Genomic DNA, 21898 nt, shown 5'->3' on the forward strand with positions numbered 1-21898 from the left:
AGCACTGTCCCAGGGCCAATGGTTCAGAGGGGGTGGCGGGTGGGGGTTGGAGGGGAATGGCAGGAGGGTCAGGGCAAAGGGCAGGCCAGGGCAGTTCAGTTATTTAGGGTAAAAGGGGGATAGACTAGGAGGTGAAACATAACAATTTCCAAAGCAGTCAGCATGTTGAAAGCGAGACAGGGCATGAGAGAGAGTTCAATGAACACACAACATACCTGCTGTCTCAGGTAGTGGTGGCACGATCACAAAGGAAAAATAAAACAGAGATTTGCTTCTTATACGTCTAATTAATGAACATGCAAGGTCTTCATACACTAATCAAGAACAACCACGATGTACAACAACTGATTTTAGATGTATGCTCTGCAGTGCAGGAATATAATTAAAAACTTTTACATCAGTACTTTTTAGTGCAGATAAGCTTTGTAGGGGTGAAAGTGACCTTTGACCACAACATTTTAAGCAGTTCATCCTCAAGCCCAAGTGAACATTTATGCCAAAGTTGAAGAAATTCCCTCCAGGCATTCCCGGGATTTTGTGCTCACAAGAATTGGACGGATGCGCATAAATCACATCAGCAGCATCAGTGTTACAGGTGAAAGCAGCCCTCTGGTGTGAATGGTATACATTAATGGGCACATTAAACGCTCAATGTATCATTTAAAGTCATTTATTTTAAAAAGTGTTGCCACAGCTGTACACGAGTAGCTGCGAGTAACTCAACAAACACCTCCCCCAGACATGCTTTATCACACTGCCACACACACACACACACACACACACACACACACACACACACACACACACACACACACACACACACACACACACACACACACACACACACACACACACACACACACACACACACACATCACAACTGCCTACTCTCTAAACTGATTGTCTGCACAGAGACAGTTATGCAAATGAAATGACTTGTTTCCATCTGAGCAGGTGTAACCAGCAGAACCAGCAGATGTGGATATGGAAGGCTGAGAATTATGAATGAATAAAAACAACAACCTCTGACTCTCGCTCACTTTGTGTTGGATCTAAATAGGAGCTTCTTTTCAGAAGCTGAGCCAACACGCACTTGAGGCCAGAAGAAGAACTTGTCTCTGGCTCAGGTAGGCTCATTTTCCTGCCAATATTTCCCTGAGACATTACCAACACCTTGTAATTGGCCCACTTGTGTCAAGTACTCATCCTAATTGAGAGGAAAACTGTTTACACATAGATCCTTAGGAGATCGGTGATACAGAAGTGTATTGCAGCAAATGATTCATTCCATAACAGAGACTGCTGTGAGTGCCTCTGATTTGCCCACCTGACTACTTTTTCTTCGTCATTCTTCAGTTTCTTTCTTTTCTAATCCTTTGTATTTCTTTCTTAGTAAAAATCAATCCCGCTGGCTACGCTCCCTTCGTCCCCCCCTTCAACTGCTGTGAACTTGCAGCGATTAGCCCCAGTTGCTCCCTCTTCGTCTCTCCTAAAGACATCGACTACCTTTCCTCAAGAAAACCTGCTCTGAAAATATTTTTCCAACGCCCCGTCCAAACCATGAGGGCCTTTCTTTGGACGCACAAGCAGCATGATTTGTCGTTCATTCACTCTCGCTCCCTGCGTTTCAGTTTTCTCGCCACCTGGGTGAAAAACTATAAATTTTTTTGACAAAAGGTGATACAGGGGGGGGGGGAAATCCCCCAAAAACATCACTGAAACTCTGGTCCAATAAAAAGTATTACGAGTTGGGTTTTTGAGATTGTCAGATTTGACAATATCCATTTCTGCAACTCTGCTTCACTTTGCTCTCTGTAAGCTGCTTGGACATCATAAATTAGACAAGGCTATGCGTCCCAAAAGGTAACACTATGCATGCTCAAGCTAACTGATGTACTGGAAAGAGAGAAATAGATGCTGAAATAGGGTACTGGCATAAAAAGTACAGATCATTTTTGATATTTTTTTACTAAGATTCTCCGCTCCCCTCCGAATATTTCCGAATCATTATTTATTCTGCCTAGATATCATACTCAATATGAAATACCAGTGAACACCACAAATCTCCACGAAGAGAAACAATGGCTTTAAAGTAAATGCCAAAGTGCACAGATTGCTTGAGACAAATTTCGACTTCAAACCAAACCGAGGAAAGAACACTGCAGCTGATTCCTGTGGGGGAGACAGAGGAGGAGGAGGAGATAGAGGAAGGTAACCTCTGCGCTGTGTTGGCCCTGACGTTAGAGGATGTATCTGCAGCGTGGGGTCACGCCTGGTCTGCAGTAGGGATTTGCAGGCCCTTCAAGAAGAACCCACCCACCCCCCCTCCCGTCTTTCCCAGGCCCCTCTGGGAGCTGGCAGACGGTTTGAGTCCCAGTGTAAATATATTTTTTTCTCTATCAAAGACACATTTTCCAACCACCGTCAAAAAGGGAGGAGGGGTGTTCTGGAGGGGGAGAGAAAAGGGAGAGAGAGATGGGGGTGACATTTTTCCCCTTTTTCTCCTCCCTCCCCTCTCATCTGCTGCTGCCTGCTGGTTCGAGCAACATCTGGCACTGTTTATCACCTGGCCTGCTGGTTCAGGGAGGAGGGGGAGAGCTGGAACGGGAACACAGTGCCAACCTGAGGTCCTCTATAGCAGGTCTAAAAGTTAATTCTGATTCATAACTATTTGTTTTTCTGTTGTTTTGGCCTTCATTTCTACTGGTTATGATAACACTGGACGATAACCAAGTAATTCCAGAGATCTGAAAACACGGCAACAGGCAAAAAGGAAAAGTTAGCACAACCACTAGCTCAAATACATTAGTTTGAATTTTAAAAATGTCAAACTTTAATGGATGTTTACAACAGTTTGGGTAGTAATGTTCCTTTTCCCTCCTGAATAAGCCAGCTTGATTTGTTTCAAATTTGCATGATTGTCTGACTGCCCGTGTTTCTTCCCTTGAGAAACATCTTTAACTGCTGCTCACACAGGCACAAAGGTGTGTGGTAGAGTTTTCTTATAAAAAAGGCAAAAGTTCCCTTCACACCTATAGCGTGCATCCCTGTGGTCTACCAAACAAGCTGAACACAGTTCCTTTGTTGTCACACAAAGCCAACTTTATTTTGAATGTTCTGAATCCTGCATTGTGTACATTCATGTTTAATTGCTTGCAGTCTTCTTCACTACCTTCGTATTATGCCGCCAGCATCCTCATGGATGTGCAATATATAACCAAAGTAGGCACCCATGTGAAAAAACATTGCTCCATGGCAACAATAGTGGTCCAAAATTCCAAAGTGTACCTTTAATTCATACCAATGGGAATGATGGCCACAACTAGGAAAACAAGATCTAGTTGTTATTTGTGATCTAGGACGGAGAACTTTCACCACACATTTTTACACAAAAACTTGTTTGTTAAGTTGAAAATGCAATCATCATACCAATTACCCCACTGATTAGAAAGTGAGTTGATACAGAGCCTTTTTCTTGGAGCCTGACATCAGAAAGTGACAGGCGGGGAGAGAATATACGCAAAAGACAGAGTTCATAGGACAATGAGGCCCATTGATACGGTGGAGACAGGACCGGGTGCCTCCAACGTGCTGAGAACGGCTGACGGTGCACAGAGGCACCACGATTAGTCTGCATTACAAATGGCTAAAACAGAGCTGTAGTTCTGCACAGGCCACAGCATGAAGAGAAACCTTGAAGCCCCACTACAAACTACTTTTGTTCTCTTGCCTTTTTGATGAAACACAATGTCCGCATTGTTGTGAACACCTTTCAAAAGGTGGAGTTGCAACGGCTTCCAATCCACTTTTCCCAATCCAAAGACTACAAATACTTCACTATCTTCTCTGTTTCTCCTAACCTGCGTTTCGTCCTTGAAGTAAAAGCATATTTATCAAAGGAAAATTATATACATGTAGCAAAGAACAAAATTGACCCTGATGTGATAGGCTATTTAACACCGTCGACCATGAATAGCACAAAATAATATAACTTCAACAAATCAGGCCTCAAAGCCCCACAAGCAATCATTTCTGTTCCTGCATTCCCCCCCCCCCCCTTTAACTCTTTTCCATTAAGGAATTCCATTGAGTTTTACAGATAAGTTATGTTGCACCAGGATCAATCTGCTCACTCTGCACCTCCTGCCTACAGAGGAGTGACTCCCTCTCATTCATGACTCTGGGATCCAAACTGGAGCTGTAAAAACTAGCTCTTGACGCCATCTATGGGGCTTGATATGAAAACGCAGCTAAAATGACTAACATGCTGCTTATGTGTCAGCATTAAGAAGACTGAGTAAGCAGTATTTGTTTATTTTTCTTGTTTGATTAAACCTCATGAGAGAGAATTTTTTTTTTTTTTTTTTAAACTCACCAACTGAGCACAAATTTGTTATTCATTTTCAATATATATTCAATACAGTTTAGAAAAATCGAATTGGTACCATTGATTTGCAAAGATCCTTAATTCCATCTCCAGGCATAAATACAATTCTCTACCCTGAACTTAAACTGGACCTAAATCTAAGTTACATCCCTCTATTACTGTTGTCAATGTTGCCAGAGTGTGAACTTTCACCAGCTTAGAAGCTATATACAGTATTTCAAGTAGGAGGATGTCCATTACCTGATTGGTTAAGAAATATTTAATGGACATGTGGTGTACCTGTCTGTATGTGCAGATGATGATCTCTCTCAGATGGTAGTGCATGGGGGTCATGGTCTCACTGACAGAGTCCAGGGCCATGTCCACCTCCCTCTTCATCCTATGGCCATCAGGGAGCAGACGCACCAGCTGCATCACGACCTGGAAAGCAGAAACCACAGACGCTCGTCATCAAGTAAATTTACTGCCTTATTCTGTTTTATAATCTAAAGTACTTTGAATTTTCAGTGTGAAATGTTATATGATGATATTCTTGCACAGGTTTATGGCAAAAATATCATCTGGCATCATCATACACCAAAATACACACTGTTGGAATGAAACAAATACTATGATAACTGATTAAAGTAGTAGTAAAAAATACCAACAGCATTCTGTGCAGCATTCAGGTTCATTGTCAGGATGACTGCCTTATCAGTCCTGACCTAATTGAAACATTGGTGCGAATGTGTCAGCATGTTGATTGCCAGTGTTGACCTCGCTGAAATAGTGCTGTAGTTTTACGTAACAAATGCTGATGGAAATGTTCCCTGTGTGGCAGTCAGGTGTGTGGCAGTTTACTAAACCTTGTTGGTTGCCCCACTGCAGCTGGTTTACTTCAGATACCAATAACACCACAAAGAAGGAGAAGAAGGAGAAGAAGAAGAAGAAGAAGAAGAAGAAGAAGAAGAAGAAGAAGAAGAAGGCTGAGAGGGAGGAAGCCAAACAGCAGAGAGCCGCTCAAGCCTGCAGGCAGAGTCCTGGTTACTTATTCAATGTGTGTGTCTGGAAGAAAACACGATCTGTGCCAGTGTGCATCAAACTTCTAGACGTCTTCTTTGTTTTGAGGAAAGTCACACTCCATGATCCACAAGACAAAAGTGATGCCTGCAATCACTCTCAAATTTCCTGACATGCATTGTAATTAACAACTGAAACTATGTTATCATAGTCATTTATGCTTCCTGATCCTTTAAATTGTTTGTTTACATCAATAATATTTCAAAATACTTGAGCTGCAACTATTAGGTCATTACTTGATTGACAGAAAATTAATCACCAACTACTTTAATCATTGATTAATTGTTTTGAGTCATTTTTAGTGAAACAAAATGGCCAAATTATCTGGAGCTTCTTAAATGTGAATATTTTATGGTTCCTTTATTTTCTAAACATGCTTCATAAACCTTGGCAGTAACTACCAGAAGATTATCTAACACTATGTAAAACCAGGAGCTTTTGTACATGGCACAGAGGATTATCTAACACTACACCAGTTCTTGCATCAAGTCATGCCTCAGACCTCACAAGCCATAGCAACACCTTCTTTGGCAGATAAGGCAACAGGGATGGCAACATCACGCGTCCTTCAGAGGCTGAATTGGAAGCAGACAAGGTTTCTGTGGTGACCACAGTGTGTATCCCAGAAACTCCGGTGGCTGCTCTGCTGTGATTGGCATGCAGTATTGTGCGCCTGCAGCGTGTGGCCTCTTTGTGTGCTGAGGACACGGCCAGCAGGTTCCAACCACTGATTCATTGTCAGTAGTCTGAATCAAGAAAAACACCCAGCGGCTCCCATTCACAGCAACTATTCAGATCAGAGGAGAAAAGCTTTGGCATCTGGCTGTGTTGGTCCACAGCTTTGAATCACAGGTGCAGACTGAGTTTAGATGAATTAAAAAAGGGTTGTGTAGTACCCGTTTAACGTAGAACAGTATAGGATGTATTGTTTGTTTGGATGAACCAGCGATGTGATTTATCAAAGATCACAGTGAAGATCTGGATTTGTTTTACTTATCAAACCTCTATTTTATTCATTATCCACAGAAGAGGAGCAGCCACCAATCAGGTCTAAGTATTAGCAGTGATCTTTAAGTTCCTTTAAATTGCTAAACATCATAATGAAAGATAACCCAGAAACTGTTGATGGGTCACAGTTGGTTAACACATCAATAAGCAAGCACTTCAAAATGTCCTTATGCTTAAAACTACCGTTTACAAATACACTACAGAGTGCTATGGTGCATTAAACACAATGTAAGTGTTTTACACAGTACACCTTAGAAATGCCTTTTGGTTTGATGGGATTGTGAAAATAGATCATAATTAAGTTTTTAGTATATTTAACAAACTAATTAATCAACAAAACAATTTAAATACATTTTCAGTCAATTAACTAATCAAGTATTAAACAAATAGTTGCGGGTTGTAACCTGTGTTAGAATAAATAAACTGTTGCTGATGAACTTCTCTTCAGTTTTCTTTATCCATGAACAGCAGTTTGCTTGATTGCGTTTCTGAGTTGATGTAAAATTATGTTCATTATACTTAAACAGACATTGCATAATGTTAACGTGTGTATACAAGCTCCAAGCATCAGCTGAGTACATACCTCAAACTCTCCTTTTGTGTACTTGGCATCAGGAACACTCACAATCTCATCATCAGCAAACTCTGGAAAACCCTGCAGAGAAATGTCATATTTTTAGTTTAAATGTTATTATAAACCTCCGGCTTTAATGAATGTGCAGAAAACAGGAGGCTGCTTCTTACGTTAAAGTGCCAGCAAGTTAGAACAGCGACAATCATGGCGGTCGTGGTCCTGCCTTTACCATTGGAGCAACTATAAACAAAGGCTGAGTGGGAATCCTCAGCCAAGGCACTCTTCATGGCCTCCAACAGCTTATCAAAATCCTAAGAAGTACACACACACACACACACACACAGTTCATGTACAAATACACAAAAACTCTACCATAATATCTCTTTGTTTGAAAATATAACAATAAATCATATTTTATCATGTTCCTAACTTTAATTTCATGCAGAATGATTATGATATTTTACATATTAAAAGGAAATAAATAGAAACATTAAATCAATCCAAAAAAAACCATTTTCAACTTGAAAAATGTAAGAAAAAATTTCAATATAAGCATTAATTAAAAAAGTAAAATAATAATAAGATGTCCTTATTATTGTGAGGTGGTAAAACTCAGTATGACAGTAACAATCTTAACCACAAGAGGGAGCACAAGGTTTAATCACTGTCCGCTCCAAATCATTACAAGCAGCTACTTAAGGAACCAGATGCTGTTTCTGAGCCTCACACCTGCATGTTTGTACAGACTCGTGTGCGTGCGTGCGTGCGTGCGTGCGTGCGTGCGCAGTCCTTCACATCATTACCTCCTCCGTGGGCGCGCTGCAGTCTGGCAGAGGGATGCGTTTGTACACGAGGCCCTGGTGGGAGCTTTTGTGCAGGTTGAAGATCTCCTGAACTGTCAGGCAGCTTTTGAACATCTTCATCTGTTTCTCCTGCTCCAGTATCACCTCCAGCCACTTCTGAGCTCGCAGAATTTCCTCCTTCAGGGACGTCTCCAATTTCTACAGGCCAGGGGAGGATATGGAAGCACTTTGACTACAGCCATTTGATCTTGAACAAATTCTTCCAGGCACTCTTGAATATTTATCTGACTGAAACAGCGCAGAGAAGCATTACAAAGCATCATTTTTTTCCCTGTACCTCTAACAAATGTGGGTCCGACGATGGGATAGAGATGTGCTGGTCCAGACACGAGGGTTCCCTCAAGGCAAAAATCTGGCCATTTCCTTCTAACACCAACTCCTCCTGCAGGTTGACCCACAACACGTGGCTGTGCTTCCTCTTTTCATCCGTCAGATGGGCTAAAACAACTCCGGTAGCCTGTACACAGTAAAGACGATTAGGGCAAGGAGGAAGTCCAGCTTGAACATCCTGAGGTGGGCGTGTGGTTCCTTACAAAATAATCATGAGTCAGTCTTCAGAGGCTATTTGTACTCATGAATATTCCTGGCTGCATCGATGCATATTGACGATTTAATTACAAAATTGTCAGTTTATGTGAAAATAACATTCTCTATGAGTCAATCATTATACTAAAGATTACAAAAGAGTGTATCTCCTGTTCTTTCTCTTCTTTCTGGATGCACCTGATTCATAAGTCTAGAATAAACCCAATTGCTGCTTTCATTTTGTTGCCCGTCTCTCTAAATGGCAGCGCTTAAAATAAACAATCAGTAAAAATCTTGAATCCCCTTTTTAATCCTTCAAGATTACGTTCTCGTTTTATGTGATTCACTAACAGATACATAAGATAGTGTCCATGTTAGTCAGATGAAAGTGGAGGGACTGTGCTGCACCTCTGATGTTGGCTGAGACATTCCGTAAACAGGCATCTTGGGCACTCGTCTGAAGTTGACCGCCTTCATTTCCTTCATTGTGCTGAGCACGTCAGGAGCCAAGTACTCATCAGCAACCTGTGCAGATACACGTGGTTATACATCACTCATAACCTGGAATATGAAGTGTATTTTAAGATGCAGATGATTACAGATAGTGATGATGTAGGTGGAATATGTGGTGGGTGGTCAGTCCAGCACCTTGAAAGGTTGCATTCGTGTGAGTGTGTGTGTGAATAGATAAGGCAGCAGCAAATTGTAAAGAGCTTTGGATGAGAGCGCAACATAAATGCAGTCATTTATCATTTACATATATTGTGTGAGAAAATGATGACAGATTTGAGATATCTTAAAGAAATAATAGGCATCATATAGTGAGCTTTATCACTATAAAAGCAACGGAAGCTCCATTTGCATGCATGAAGACTGAAAAATATGTTTGGATCCTGCATGACACTGAATGTAATCAGCACTATCATGGTTTTCAATTCACATGACAGCAACAGATATAATCAAAATTCAAGGAGCCACAACAAGAGAGGGAAAAAAAAATACGGACAAAAATAAATAAATAAAGAATTGTCTAAAATTGTGAGAGCGCCTCATTTCCTCACCAGGACGCGAGCTCCTCTGGTGACCAGCTCGGCCGGAGCTGAAAGCTCTGACAGATCCATGCAGGCCAACAATCTGTACAGCCAAGTGTGGCAGCACATCCACTGGCTAAAGTTAGACACAAAGGCGAGAGGATACTGCAAAACACAACACAGAGCAACAACTTAAGATTGTTTTCATGGCATTAATTAAGACATTTACACTTTGATTTTTTTTTTTTTTTACCTGTTCATGAAGGTATGCATTAAATACAATCAAGTAGAAGTAACGCTCCAAGCTCTGCATGGTTCTGTTTAGAAAGTAGTCTTTGGTACTGTTTCCCTAAGAGACAAACAAAAAGCTTCATTATCATCCGTTCAGAGTGGCAGCCTCTGTAGAGTGTTTCATTTCTTTTGAAAAGCACCTCAGCTACACTTGTGATTAAGATCCCGCTGATTTTAATAAAAAGAAAAAAAGAATCAACTGCTCCAATCCTCCATCAGCTTGAGGACCCTCAGTGATAAGGACATTTAATGCATAATCAACATTATCCTTTGATTGCGGTCTGACTCTTACTTTATTTAGCTGCTGGAAATCATGAGCCATTTATGGCACAAGGGGCTGCCTTTAAAAAATACATAAAAAATACAAAATTAAAAAAAAAGGATTATCACCAACCTGAATTTTATAATCTTCTCCGATCCCTTCCAGCTTACTTTTGTTCTCATATATTGCTTCTTTTATGTTGTGCATTTCTGAACACAGTTTAATGGCCTGGTCAACCTGTCAGGAAAAAAAAGACAATCACCATGTGCAAATTTGACGTGTTTTAAGAAACAAAATAAAATACTCTGCTTCATACTTCATGTCTCACTTTTTTTTTCCCCACTAAAGGTTTCACATATGCCACATTTATAATTTACTGTACAATTGTTCTTTAATGTATTTTTGTTTGTTTGTTTTAGATTATGGAAACCATCATAACAGCTTTGTTTTACCTCCTCTATGACCTGCTGTCCATTAGGCAGCTTGTTGATCAGAGACTGGATGACCTTGAATAGTGGTCTGGGCTCTGAAGCAGCTGCCTCAGCCCTACAAAACAAAGCAAATATATTACTGTACCTCACAATAAATCATAGCATCATTAGACATGCATGACTTAAAAACAAATGCACAGTAATGTCATTCTCAGTTTTCTGAGTTCTTACTGTGGTGGCAGTTGTGAATCCCCCTTGAGGCGATTCATGACTAGTGTGCCCAGGATCATGGCTAGGTTGGTGCGGCCGACGCCCACCTGGCAGCTAAAGAGCAGAGCAGGCAGCTGCCGGGACGCATCGTGGCCCAGAGACAAGCTGGGGCTCTCCTGGAAAGCAGGAGCACATAGGTTGAGACAGTTACAGTGATGGTAGACTGTAAAAGAGAAATGCTATCATATCACTGAAGGGAGAATGACGTGATGTTAACATAACAGTGCAAAAGATGAAACTATCCACTGGTTTTGGTGACAAATGAGGTCAAATCTGATTAAATCTGGCTTTTTGTTAAAAAAAAGCAAATTTTTCAGTCAAATACAGACATTGAGATGCTCTCCAGACACATTTTGCACAGTTTTACCCTCGAGCCTTCAGATTAATGATTATTAGCGTTATCATTTTAGAAATATCTGAACAAAGAGGCAGACTAAAAAGACAGAATGGCAGTTAAGCTCAGATAATAACACTGTTAAAAGAAAAAAAAAAAAACTAAAAAAAGGAGCCACTTTCCGACCAACGGGAACTGGACCGGCTGCTGCAAATCAGTCCAAAAAAGGGCAAAACTGAGATGAAAAGAACATCCTGTGAGTGAAGGGCAGGACGGAAACCAGACAGAGCGGATGACCAAAGAGCGGACATGAAGTGAGTACAAACTGCCTATCACACGTATTCGTGATTGATTGCACAGACAGGACATATTCATAAGGCTTTATGTGGATTATAAATTTCTTTTTTTTTTTTTTTTTTAAATAGTGTGACCTTCTCACTACCTCCGTGAAAAAGTCCAGATGCTCTCCAATAATATTCCAGCCATTAATAACTTTAATAGCACGTTAAAACAACACAAAAATGAGAAAACGCAGAACCAAAACAAAGGCCTATTTTATTGGTGGACATTTAAACATTTGAGCTCACCCTGAGTATATTAACAAATGCGTCAAAGTCTTCCTCCAATGGTGCTCCTTCCGTTGGTAGTGGTAATCTGTAGTACCTGCAACACAACAGATTGTTACCCAGACCTGAACCTGCACCTATGTTGTGTCAACATTGCCTTTAAGTAGGTCACAGCATACTGCATAAAAACATCTGACCATAAAACGTGACTGCTGAGCTCCCTCATGTCGGGTTTACTAATCTCAGATAGAAAGTATGCCTCCCTCCACAATCCGCCAGAAATGATGGGAAAGATCAGAATCATGGGATCATTGTTGTACCCTAAAAAACCCATCCGCTGCAATTTGAAACTATCTATGGTAAAACATTCTTTTGCTTTCCTTTACTATAAAACATCAAGATTCCCTGGGAAGAATATATTTTCTTGCCGTAAGCAGCTCATGACTCAATAAGGCAGACTACGCTGATCTGATTGCAAGCAGGATGCTGCAATCGTTCGTTTTCACAAACCCTTTTCTTCAAAAAAAAAAAAAAGCAAGGAAACCAGCCTGTGCACAAACAAGTGCCACTATTTATAACCTCGCCTGCATATTCAGCAGCAGGCGGACACACGCTGCTGCGACTTACTCTCGCGCGCGAGCGGAGGAGCTGAGGGCTAACGAAAGAACAATGTAAGCAACCTGTAGGTCGGCATAGTGAACATCGGCCTCTTGTAGACCTCTTCGGTCACGTGGATGTCCTCCTCACACGTGATACAAATCTTCTGTGGCTCATCTTTGAAGTACTCAATGTCGTTGTAGACGTAGAAGACGTTTTCGTTGAGCTTGGCAAAGTCATGCAACTGTGGAGGATGGAAGAAAGGAAGGCTTTAAAAAAATAAATAAACTTGCTTTTGTCACATGTACATGCTGCAGTCTAAATGTTGGTCACCTCCTTCCTGATGGTGAGCTCCAGGCTCTCCGCCATCTCCTCCTTTTCCAGGCCGTGAAGGTTCTCGTGGAGGTTTTCCTTCCTCCTGGGGGTGTACGGCACAAAGTCGTCATCCTTGTGCAGGAAAACCACCGGCTCCTCTCTTACACAGAAGAATATAATCTCCTGTTTGCAGAAGCACAGCAAGATAGGCATCAAATAACAGATTTTGATTTATGTAAATGGTTGCTGCTATTCTACCAGCATCCAAGAGTAACTGGAAACAATCTCTCATGACATGCAGCACATGAGTTGGAGTTTAAAGAGGCCTGATGTATAATTTTGTCAATTTCATTTCAAATTACGGTCGGTTTCTAGCTGCTGTAAGCGGAGGGATTCATTTTCCACTGGTACACATGACCACAACTTTCTGTTTGCTCAGTTCTACGATTCAGCCACAGCCTCCACCGAGCACTTGACTCCTCAAATATTTACTGACAACAGGGAGAGAAAGAGGCCGGGCCGAGCTGCACAGGCACCAACGCAGGAAAATAAGATCCACCAGAGAACCTAGCAGCCATTTATATCAACTTAAGAGTGACGGTCTGTAAGTCTGCCTGGACAGAAGTGTGTGAAAGAAAACAACCCTGACCTCTTGTCCTTGTGCCTGGAGCCTCTGGAGAACCTGTTTGAAGCCATTCAGGCTAGGCTGACCCATCCCATACAGCGGGTAGGATCCCTTCACTTGGCGGAAGTTGGGCGCCCCGTAGCTTCCCGTGGTGTTGAGGACATCTGCCTTGCTGTACACATCCTGGACCATGAAGTACTCCCCCTGGAAAGAAATACAACTTTAATGTGAATTTGACTGAAAGCATGACTCACTGGAAATTTAAGCTTTTGCATTCTTTTATTCCGGTTTTTAGTTCTACAATCATGCTGAAACACCAAAACAATCAGACAATGGCTAAATCTCTTCCTCTTCCTCTTCTTTCTGTTTGCAAATAACAAAACTGACACAGTCTGGTTATTCTGTTGACTCAACAGGCTAAATCTTTGCTCCGTCACCTCCAAATTCAATCAAGCGGTTTCCTGCAGTGACCCTGAGGACCCGATGCACGGCAACGTCCGAAAACACATCCAAATAGACAAAACACAAATGAGGAAAACTACCCGACAACACACGCACGTAGCATTTAGATGTTTTTTTGATCATCTGAGAAGGACCTGTAGCAGTGAAACAGTGATTTCACCTTCGAGTAGCATTAGGTGCATCATGGATGCAGCAAAATATATTTTTTCTTTGATATTTACTGAATGATAGAGCAAAATTTATATTATTGCCACTAAGGGTTCTTTGTGTGCCAGTTTCCCTCAAAAGGAAAATGATTAATGTCATAGAGCAGTGCTAAAATGTTTGGAGAGAGTCTAACACTCTTTCAGCACACTTTGTGGTTTTAGTATGATAGTCAGGGAAAGAATAACAGTACATACTGTGTTTTTTTTAACTAAGAAATGTCTTCATTGCCTACAAAACTGCCTAAACAGATGTGATAAGGGTCTTTCAACAATTTAAATGCTCACAAAACCTGTTTGATCAGCTACATTTGCATTCAGACTATGTGATCACAAAGGTAGAAACATAAAGTTGGCTCCTGACATTGCAGATACACAACACCAGTCAGTCTGCACTTTAATGTGACACTTTTGGGGGAAACATCTGCTGAGCGTGGATAGATGGTCAAAACAAAGAGGAAAAGATTCATAATTTTTTTACAGATATGTTCTTGAGTGAAAATACTATCTACATCTGGCTTAGCACAGACAAGACACTGCATGTCTGAACTACTGCAGCAGAGGTGACAGAGCAGATCAAAGCCTTGATAAGAGGGTGACAACAGTGCTGTTTCAATGGCTGCCCTTCATCATAAAACAGTGCATGACAATGCTCCTCCACCATTCAGCAATTTGGACACGTGAATGTGAAAAGAGCAGACGTGAAGACGGGCGACACGGTTCCACAACTTTCTGTAGAAAGCTGCATGTTGTCCTCACCTGCACCAGGTAGTGCTCGGGCATGGCGTCTGATATCCGGCCGACTTTGTAGTTGGTCTTGAGGATGTCATCGTGAATCTGAAATTCCTGTCTGCAGTTATATCTGCAACACAAAACACAACAGAAGGTCTGGATGGTAAAGACAGGGCGATTCAATTATCAGATGCAATTATCAGATGCTATTTGCCGGGCCAAGATGAACAAAAGAGATGATAACGGGGGCAAACACATCGGCTGGAGGGTGGGGGATGTCACCGCAGTGATCAAAAAGGCTTAACACCCAATTGTGAGAACACAGATTCGGGTAGGGACTTACGTGATGACGACGGGTGCAACTTTGTTGGTGATAATGGACTTTGCCTTGTTGTTGTGGATGTTGACTGTCTGGAAGGGGCTCATGCTAAGAGACTGCCTGCTGTCGGCCATCCCGTTGCCATGGACACTCTCAAGCGGCGACGCTACAGAAACAGGCTGTGGTGCGGCGCTGGCAGTTGTACCCATGCTCCACAAGCTGCTGTGAATCACATCGCAGCGGACTTAGAAACAGGAAGCAAACACACTCACACACACACAAAAAAAAAGACGGGCACACAGTGGCAACACTGACAGGAGCCTCTATTGTGGGGGTGGAAACTTACAAATGTATTTAAGGTGTGAAAAGATGCTCGGCAATAGTCTCACACTTCAGCCATGAAATGACTGAAAAATAGAATGTCTTTGTTACCAACATTCTATAAATACAATATGAATACATATAGAGGCTCCACAAAATGATCACAATACAACATTTTTATGATTTTAAACATTTTGCTATATTACAATGACATACAAAATAATGTATTACCTTAGTTTAACTGCAAATTATGTCGCCAAAGGAAATCTTTGAAAACCTTATTGTATAAAATATGTTGACAGTCTGTTAATCTCACTTCTGTCAAAGCAGCAAAACGGGATTATCAAGCAGACACTGACCAACACGGTCATTAAAAACTGTGAATTTATTTATTCCTTTATATATTAAAACATCTATACTGGTGTCTGTGTATCAATACAATATTGCCGTGCTATGCTGTGTTGACCTCATCCCTTCACCCCTACTATGCCAGCAGCTTGGCTCTAGAGTTGGTAACGTCGATCAACCAACCACTTAAATGCAGACTTTTGCACTGTCATGAAATTTGGTGCAGACATTCATGGTATCCAGAGGATGAAACAATCCTCTGATTTTTAATCTGACACCGCCATGAGGTTATTTGGCTCTAAGCTTAAAGTGATTTGGCAGAAATTCTTTTACAGTCATTAATGGTTCCCAAAACATTCACGATCACGATAAAAGTTAAATGTGAAGATCGATACCACTTTCATTTCTGAACACTAAATATGAAGCGAAAGCCAGCAGCGGATTAGTTTAGCTGAGCATAAGGACCGGAAACATTATTTGTAAACACATTTTTTTGTAAGGATTTCACAAAGATAGTGTTAATTAGTGACCCCTAGAGGTGCTGAAGGCAAATTTTACTATTAACTAGAGACAGGCGGATCGGCTGTTAGTTGTAGCTTCATGTTTGTTTGGGTGGCATTGATCTTGTCATATAATTCAGAAGGAGAACAAGTATTTTCCCGACATATTTTCTACTTCATATTGCAGTTGTATCATTTTTGCATGGAGAACATTTATGTTGAGGTTAACAAAGCAGCGTGAAAGCACAGATGCCTTTATTTTTGACAGGGTGCCAAATCCAAAATTTATAAACATAATTTTATTTCCCTATGCATTTGCATTACTTTTACACGACTCCCTCCATTACTTCCATAACATAGCAGAAAAATCCCCCTGTACCTACAACAGTTTTTTTTCTTTTGAGAGAAATAGAGCAGCTGGTGATTAATGAAATCCCCCCCCCCCCTCTTCTGAGCACTCAAATTAACAATCACCCTTAATTCCAGATCTCCATGATTTCATCATGATCGTAGTGGTAGGAGATTACAGTCAAGTGTCACAGCATTCAAAAATTTGCCATACAACTTGTTACAAAGCACTCAGACCCCCATGAGAGCCAACCACAGGTCTCAAGCAAACCTCCTCCCCTCTGAATAAACAGTGAGCTTTCCAGGGAGCTCTGCAGATAAACAAACGAGCCCTCTGACAAGCAAGCAGTCGGGAGCGGCACTGCTCCGACACATCACCTCTAACATGTAGCTGGTCGGGACAAACTGCAGCACCAGGGCACACAAACAGAGAAAGATAGAAAAATATACAAGTCCTACGAAAAACCACAAACAATACACAGAAAAAGAACACAGCAAGTCCCCAAACACAAACTTACAGATACGCATACTGTGACACTGGAGCTGCAAAGTGTTGACCAAGAGCTGAGAATGATTCCAACATCAAAATCTACTTGATGTGTTTTGCCGCCTGAGCTCAAAGCACCTGTGTGTGATCTCCGGCTTTGAATAGAGAGGACTCTCATTGTTCAGACAGACTGTGGAGAGAGAGAAGTGCAGGGTGAGTCACAGCCACTCTCCTCTTTGTTGCGTCTGGAGGTGAGTGGGTGGGTCAACCTTGTAGTCAGAGACCTTTTGATTCAGCAGAGATTCTCTTCTCACAATCACAGCGGGTGAGACAATGCAACGATGTGTTATGTTGCCTGTTGGCATGATTAATAAAACACAGACACACAGTTTAAAATGTTTTCTGTGGCTTCAATAATTGCATGATTTTTCAAAAATATACTGTCAAATCACTGCAGCGTAAAAGGAGTGAAAAGTAAAGAGAGGCAGAATCTCTACCCAAGTTCCACAAAAAGAAGCTAAGTTTTCAAGAATACTGTGCTCCAGCTGCCCAAATCTATTCGAGTCCCCGCCACATACCAAAAGCATCTCTGTTGCCATAATTGTAGCCACCACAAGAGAAATAACACACACAAAAAAAACTCCACAGTGTAAGAATCCACTAAAATCTGACATCTTACGAATGAGATGAGGAGCGCTCTGTACTTCCAGATCCTTTTCTTTTCTGCTTGTGCTCCGCCATGGTCTGAAAGGAGTGTGAGAACTTGGCATCACATCCAAAAAAGAAAATCGTCCTCTTTTGAATCCCCTCACCCACCCACAGTCGGTGGGAAACACCCCTCGCGGGAGCTCAAGAGTGCCCGGCTGCTTGGCATTCAGCAAAAAACTTCAGAAGCTCTGCTTTTCGGGCAGCATCCTCCGGGTGCTCGTCCTACCTCCTGTCTGATACTGGGGAGTGGATTCGTGCAAGAGGCTCGAGCCTCTACGGAGGGGACCAGGGGGAAGTAGTGGTACATCTGGCTGCCAGATGGCTAAAGTTCAGCTCCCTTTCACAGGGACAGGCTATGCACAAAGACGACACACGTAACTCTTGTACTGTACGGCGAGCAGAACAAAGGAACACGCTGATAACCCAAATAATCAATCGCCAAGAAATTCATCTGTCTGTCAATCTAATTTGTGATGGCATTTTGTTCAAGATATAAAAATGTAAGCTTCCATAAAAATGTAGCGCAAATTTGAACTACATTTCCAAAAGAATCTGCAGAAAAAGTTGAAAGTTTCTTACCTTAAAGTGTACATTTGTTGGGGCTTTATTTCTAATCAAAATTCTAATAATTGAAGGCTGCTGTATATTATGCAGACTGTGCAGCCCTTTAAGGCAGATCTGAAATGTGTGATTTCAGCTCACAGACGTAAGTCAATAATGATGATGATAGTGAACGGTGGCAAAACAATGTACACCTAGGTATATGAGACATGACAGATTTAAGAGGCCCTCGGTCTCCTTGACTTCCGACGTAAAACAGTCTTGTGTTGTGCATTCCTCACAGCAAAGAGTATTAACATACATCGCAAACCCCTTTTCCATCCCTGTCACTTTAAGGACATTTAATCAGTAGGTTTTCCTTTACCCGCCACCACAGTCATGCATGATAATATGCATGTTCCCATGTGGCGCAGTGGAAGGCAATAAAACACTGACAAGAGATTCTCCCGTTATCCTCATCCACACAGTAGAACTTCCTAAATCTTATCCTATGTGGTGTTGTGGTTACTTGTAAAAGATTGGAGTGTTAGATGAGGCTACCTGATACTTCCTGATGCAACTTTTACAGGCCTCCAAAGGAAATGTGACATTGCTAAGCTTTCTGACAGAAAGCGGTACATCAGAAACCCTCCCCTGTCTTACCTTACAGCCTGTCAGCTCTGCTGCGACACCATGGCGCGCACACTTTGATACGGAAGTTGCTGCAACACATAAGAGCAGCTCTTCAGTGGCACTGATTTCAGCATGGGCAGGCCCGGTTTAGCGGGCAGGCAGCCGGGGCGGAGGCCTGAGTAGAAATAGCCCTCAGTCATAAACATCCTCCTGGAGAGCCAATCAAGGCAACTCATCAGAGAGGCTGTTTATCCCACACATCGACTGCAGTAGTGCCGCACTGCTCGGGAGGCCAATAAAACAGCTAGACAAACTCAGAGCTCCTCACAACAATGCAAAAAAGTAAAGAAAAAAAGATGACCTTTGTTTCATCTTGGTGTGTCTGTGTATAACACTGGCAGCCAAGCTGTTAACAGCTGGTCAAAGTGAGCCAACGGCACTAATATTTAAATATACCGATGGCACAGTCAGAGTAAAACCATGGAAACTGGAACCTCATGCCAGCCTACCAGCGCTGCTTCATTCAGGCCTGCCCCATTTAAATTCAGCCGGTGTCCCAACTTTGCTGTAGCAACGTCTTCAGACAAAAGGGTCTGAGTGCAGACAGGAAGGAGCTTGCAGCTGCAGGATGCATCTGTTGGTGGCCCCGAGGAAGGATGCAGAGCACTCTTCATTCACAAGAGATGCAGGGGTTCGAGAGAGATGGGTATCATTTTGTAGCGCAGAGGTGATCTTTCATCACGGCTTCCGATACCGAGGTTGAGAAGAGAGCCGCGAGCGTGGCAGCGAAAACCACAAAATATTCAATGCAATCTGTTTGTTTGGCGACATTACTCATCTAATTCAAGGACCCTTGCCATTTCTGGTCTCCACGGAGGCCACTTGTTCAGTCTGACAATGTCTGAAAGCCTGAAGAGACCACAACCCCAGAAAATGAGAGAATTAGATGACATCAACATGAGCTGACGATTCATGAAGTTACAGGTTTACATATCTAACACAGCACCACATTGACCAGTGCATTTTGTCTGGAAATGTGTCAACAATATACACAAGAATGGCTTAATTATAAATAGTCTTATTTATAACTATGACACAATGTCCCACAGTCTCTCACTCATAATAGAATACTAGATCAACAAACCCATTGAATACAACCCCCCCCCCACCCCCAAGCAGAGGAAGTGTGAGCGCACCTTGACAGGAAATGCTTAGTTGTACTCTCTGAAACTTCCTCCCTGCAGCTGTACACATATTTCACCAATGAGGTTAAGGGTTACATGCAGGCGTGATTCCACAGGACATTGCTAGTTCCTGAGCTGAATATCAGTTCCGAGCGGAAATCAGCTCAGTGCTTCCTCTGCAAGAAAAATCTTTTTTTGTTTTCCTTCAACTGTTCCAAAAGCCTCATTGGCAATTTGTGTCAACGGACAGCTCTGGTGTTTGGTTTTGTAAAAAATAAAAAATGAAAAAAAAAAATCTACTGTGCTAAAAGGAAGCCGTGTGATGCATTGTTTAAGGATGCAATTTTCCAATCTGATTTAACTATGCGAGATAGCTTTTGCACTGCAAGACAGATGGTCCAGGTTGACAAACAATAAACTGAAAGACATTGTTTTTCTAGTAAAAGATGTGAACCACTGGGACTTCTTGCAAAAGCAAACTATGCTCCTGCAGTGATGCGACATAAATCACATGAACAACCTTTAGCCTTGTACATTTTTGCTTTCATCACAGCTTGACACTAAGCTGCTAAAAAGGGTGCGCAGATTCTATTTTTAAAACCCTGCCTGTAATTTATTTCATTTCAAGATAGCAATTTTATCCCCCTATGATTTCAAGGCTGCAGCAGTGTGGCTTTCATTTTTCTCTAAACCCCAGTGTCTGACCACAATAGGCTGCCAGGCCAACTGACAACATTTTCATTTGTCACACCCTTCAAACATGTTGTTTGCATGCTTCCTTTTGCCTTGCCACTCACGACTGAAGGGAGGAAGTGCCAACAAATCCTGACTTAGCAGCAGCATTGTCCAAGTTGGTGCCGGAATCATGTCAAACAGGCGATGGTCCTCTGCTAAAGGGACGAGAACTGATAAACACTTCAGAGGAGAGCCCAGGCATCACATGCCATGAAGAATGTAATCCATGTAGCTATGTTAGCATCAGAAATGACTTGTATTATCAAATAATGTGATAAGAAAAGGAGAATCTCTCTGGAAATGGTGATTTTAAGTGTTCTATGACTGGGAGTGTTCTATGTGTGTTTTATATTCTATGACAGATGAAGAGAAATTGTACAGTTCGAGAGGGTTGCACAGTTCATTCATTTCAACCTGAGGTGAAATCACACCATGCATCTGAAATTATATTTAGACAACAATGTGTGACATTTCCTTTTCTATCCTTCAGAGCCATACCAATGACATGTCGAGCTACCACGAGCCTCCAGTAGGAGTCAAGTATCAACACAGAGAATGTAAAAGTACCACAACTATACCTGACATTCAGCTGTTCAGTCCATCTGAAAGGTGCTCGAATCTCAGTGGAAACGCAGTTACAACACAGAAAATAGTGGGTTTTCAAAATGACAGCCCTCCGGCAGGCGACCGGTCTCAGTCAGACATCCTCGCTGGCATCTCTCTGTCTGATCTGTGAGGCAATCTGTCTCTGCCTGCTGATCAAACTACAGCAGGCGGCAGTCTCGCATTATTAATGTGTCCTCATAAAGCGAGTCAATGAACGTGTCCTTCAGCGAGGACAGATCCCAGACAGCAACTCAGCAGGAGAAGGCAGAAGGGGGGAGGAGGAGGAGAGGGCTTTAGATGAGTGAAGGCATGCTTCCTTGCTTTTTTTGTGTGACTTTTTTGTATGCGTCCCCTGTGCATGAGGTGCAAGGCTGCTCGCTCATGTGTGTGTGTGAAACCGTGTGTGTGTGTGTGTGTGTGTGTGTGTGTGTGTGTGTGTGTGTGTGTGTGTGTGTGTGTGTGTGTGTGTGTGTGTGTGTGTGTGTGTGTGTGTGTGTGTGTGTGTGTGTGTGTGGGAGATGTGTAAAGAGGATGCGGAGGCGGACCCAGAGAAGCTTACTCATCATCCACTTCACTATCCAATCACTACCAGAGCCTCCTGGCAAGCCACAGTACACCTTCCACACATGGCAGG

General features: G+C 42.1%; 1 protein-coding gene across 10 annotated transcripts in view; it reads right to left on the reverse strand.

Moving 5' to 3' along the window:
• The window catches only part of pald1a (phosphatase domain containing paladin 1a), a 48130-nt gene that overhangs the window by 22969 nt on the left and 3263 nt on the right, over positions 1-21898 (reverse strand). For 2 of the 10 annotated variants that reach the window (XM_069691877.1, XM_069691879.1), the window contains exons 2-18: positions 14879-15076; positions 14563-14665; positions 13163-13342; positions 12532-12696; positions 12282-12442; positions 11623-11698; positions 10663-10817; positions 10453-10546; positions 10133-10237; positions 9701-9796; positions 9478-9612; positions 8825-8941; positions 8169-8348; positions 7832-8029; positions 7199-7339; positions 7038-7109; positions 4667-4807 (exon numbers count right to left, since the gene is read on the reverse strand). In XM_069691877.1, the coding sequence (XP_069547978.1) occupies positions 4667-4807; positions 7038-7109; positions 7199-7339; positions 7832-8029; positions 8169-8348; positions 8825-8941; positions 9478-9612; positions 9701-9796; positions 10133-10237; positions 10453-10546; positions 10663-10817; positions 11623-11698; positions 12282-12442; positions 12532-12696; positions 13163-13342; positions 14563-14665; positions 14879-15063 (2304 nt within the window). In that variant the 5' untranslated portion in view covers positions 15064-15076. Of the gene's footprint in view, positions 1-4666; positions 4808-7037; positions 7110-7198; positions 7340-7831; positions 8030-8168; positions 8349-8824; positions 8942-9477; positions 9613-9700; positions 9797-10132; positions 10238-10452; positions 10547-10662; positions 10818-11622; positions 11699-12281; positions 12443-12531; positions 12697-13162; positions 13343-14562; positions 14666-14878; positions 15077-16889; positions 16908-17537; positions 17703-18769; positions 18850-21236; positions 21513-21898 lie in introns of those variants that run through there. The other 8 variants (XM_069691876.1, XM_069691875.1, XM_069691878.1 and 5 more) reach the window with 8 other exon arrangements.

The sequence above is a fragment of the Brachyistius frenatus genome, unplaced genomic scaffold (genome assembly GCF_029030835.1).
Source record: "Brachyistius frenatus isolate BFR_SWC_R1_liver_20210118 unplaced genomic scaffold, ASM2903083v1 Contig_11, whole genome shotgun sequence".
Lineage (NCBI taxonomy): Eukaryota > Metazoa > Chordata > Actinopteri > Embiotocidae > Brachyistius > Brachyistius frenatus.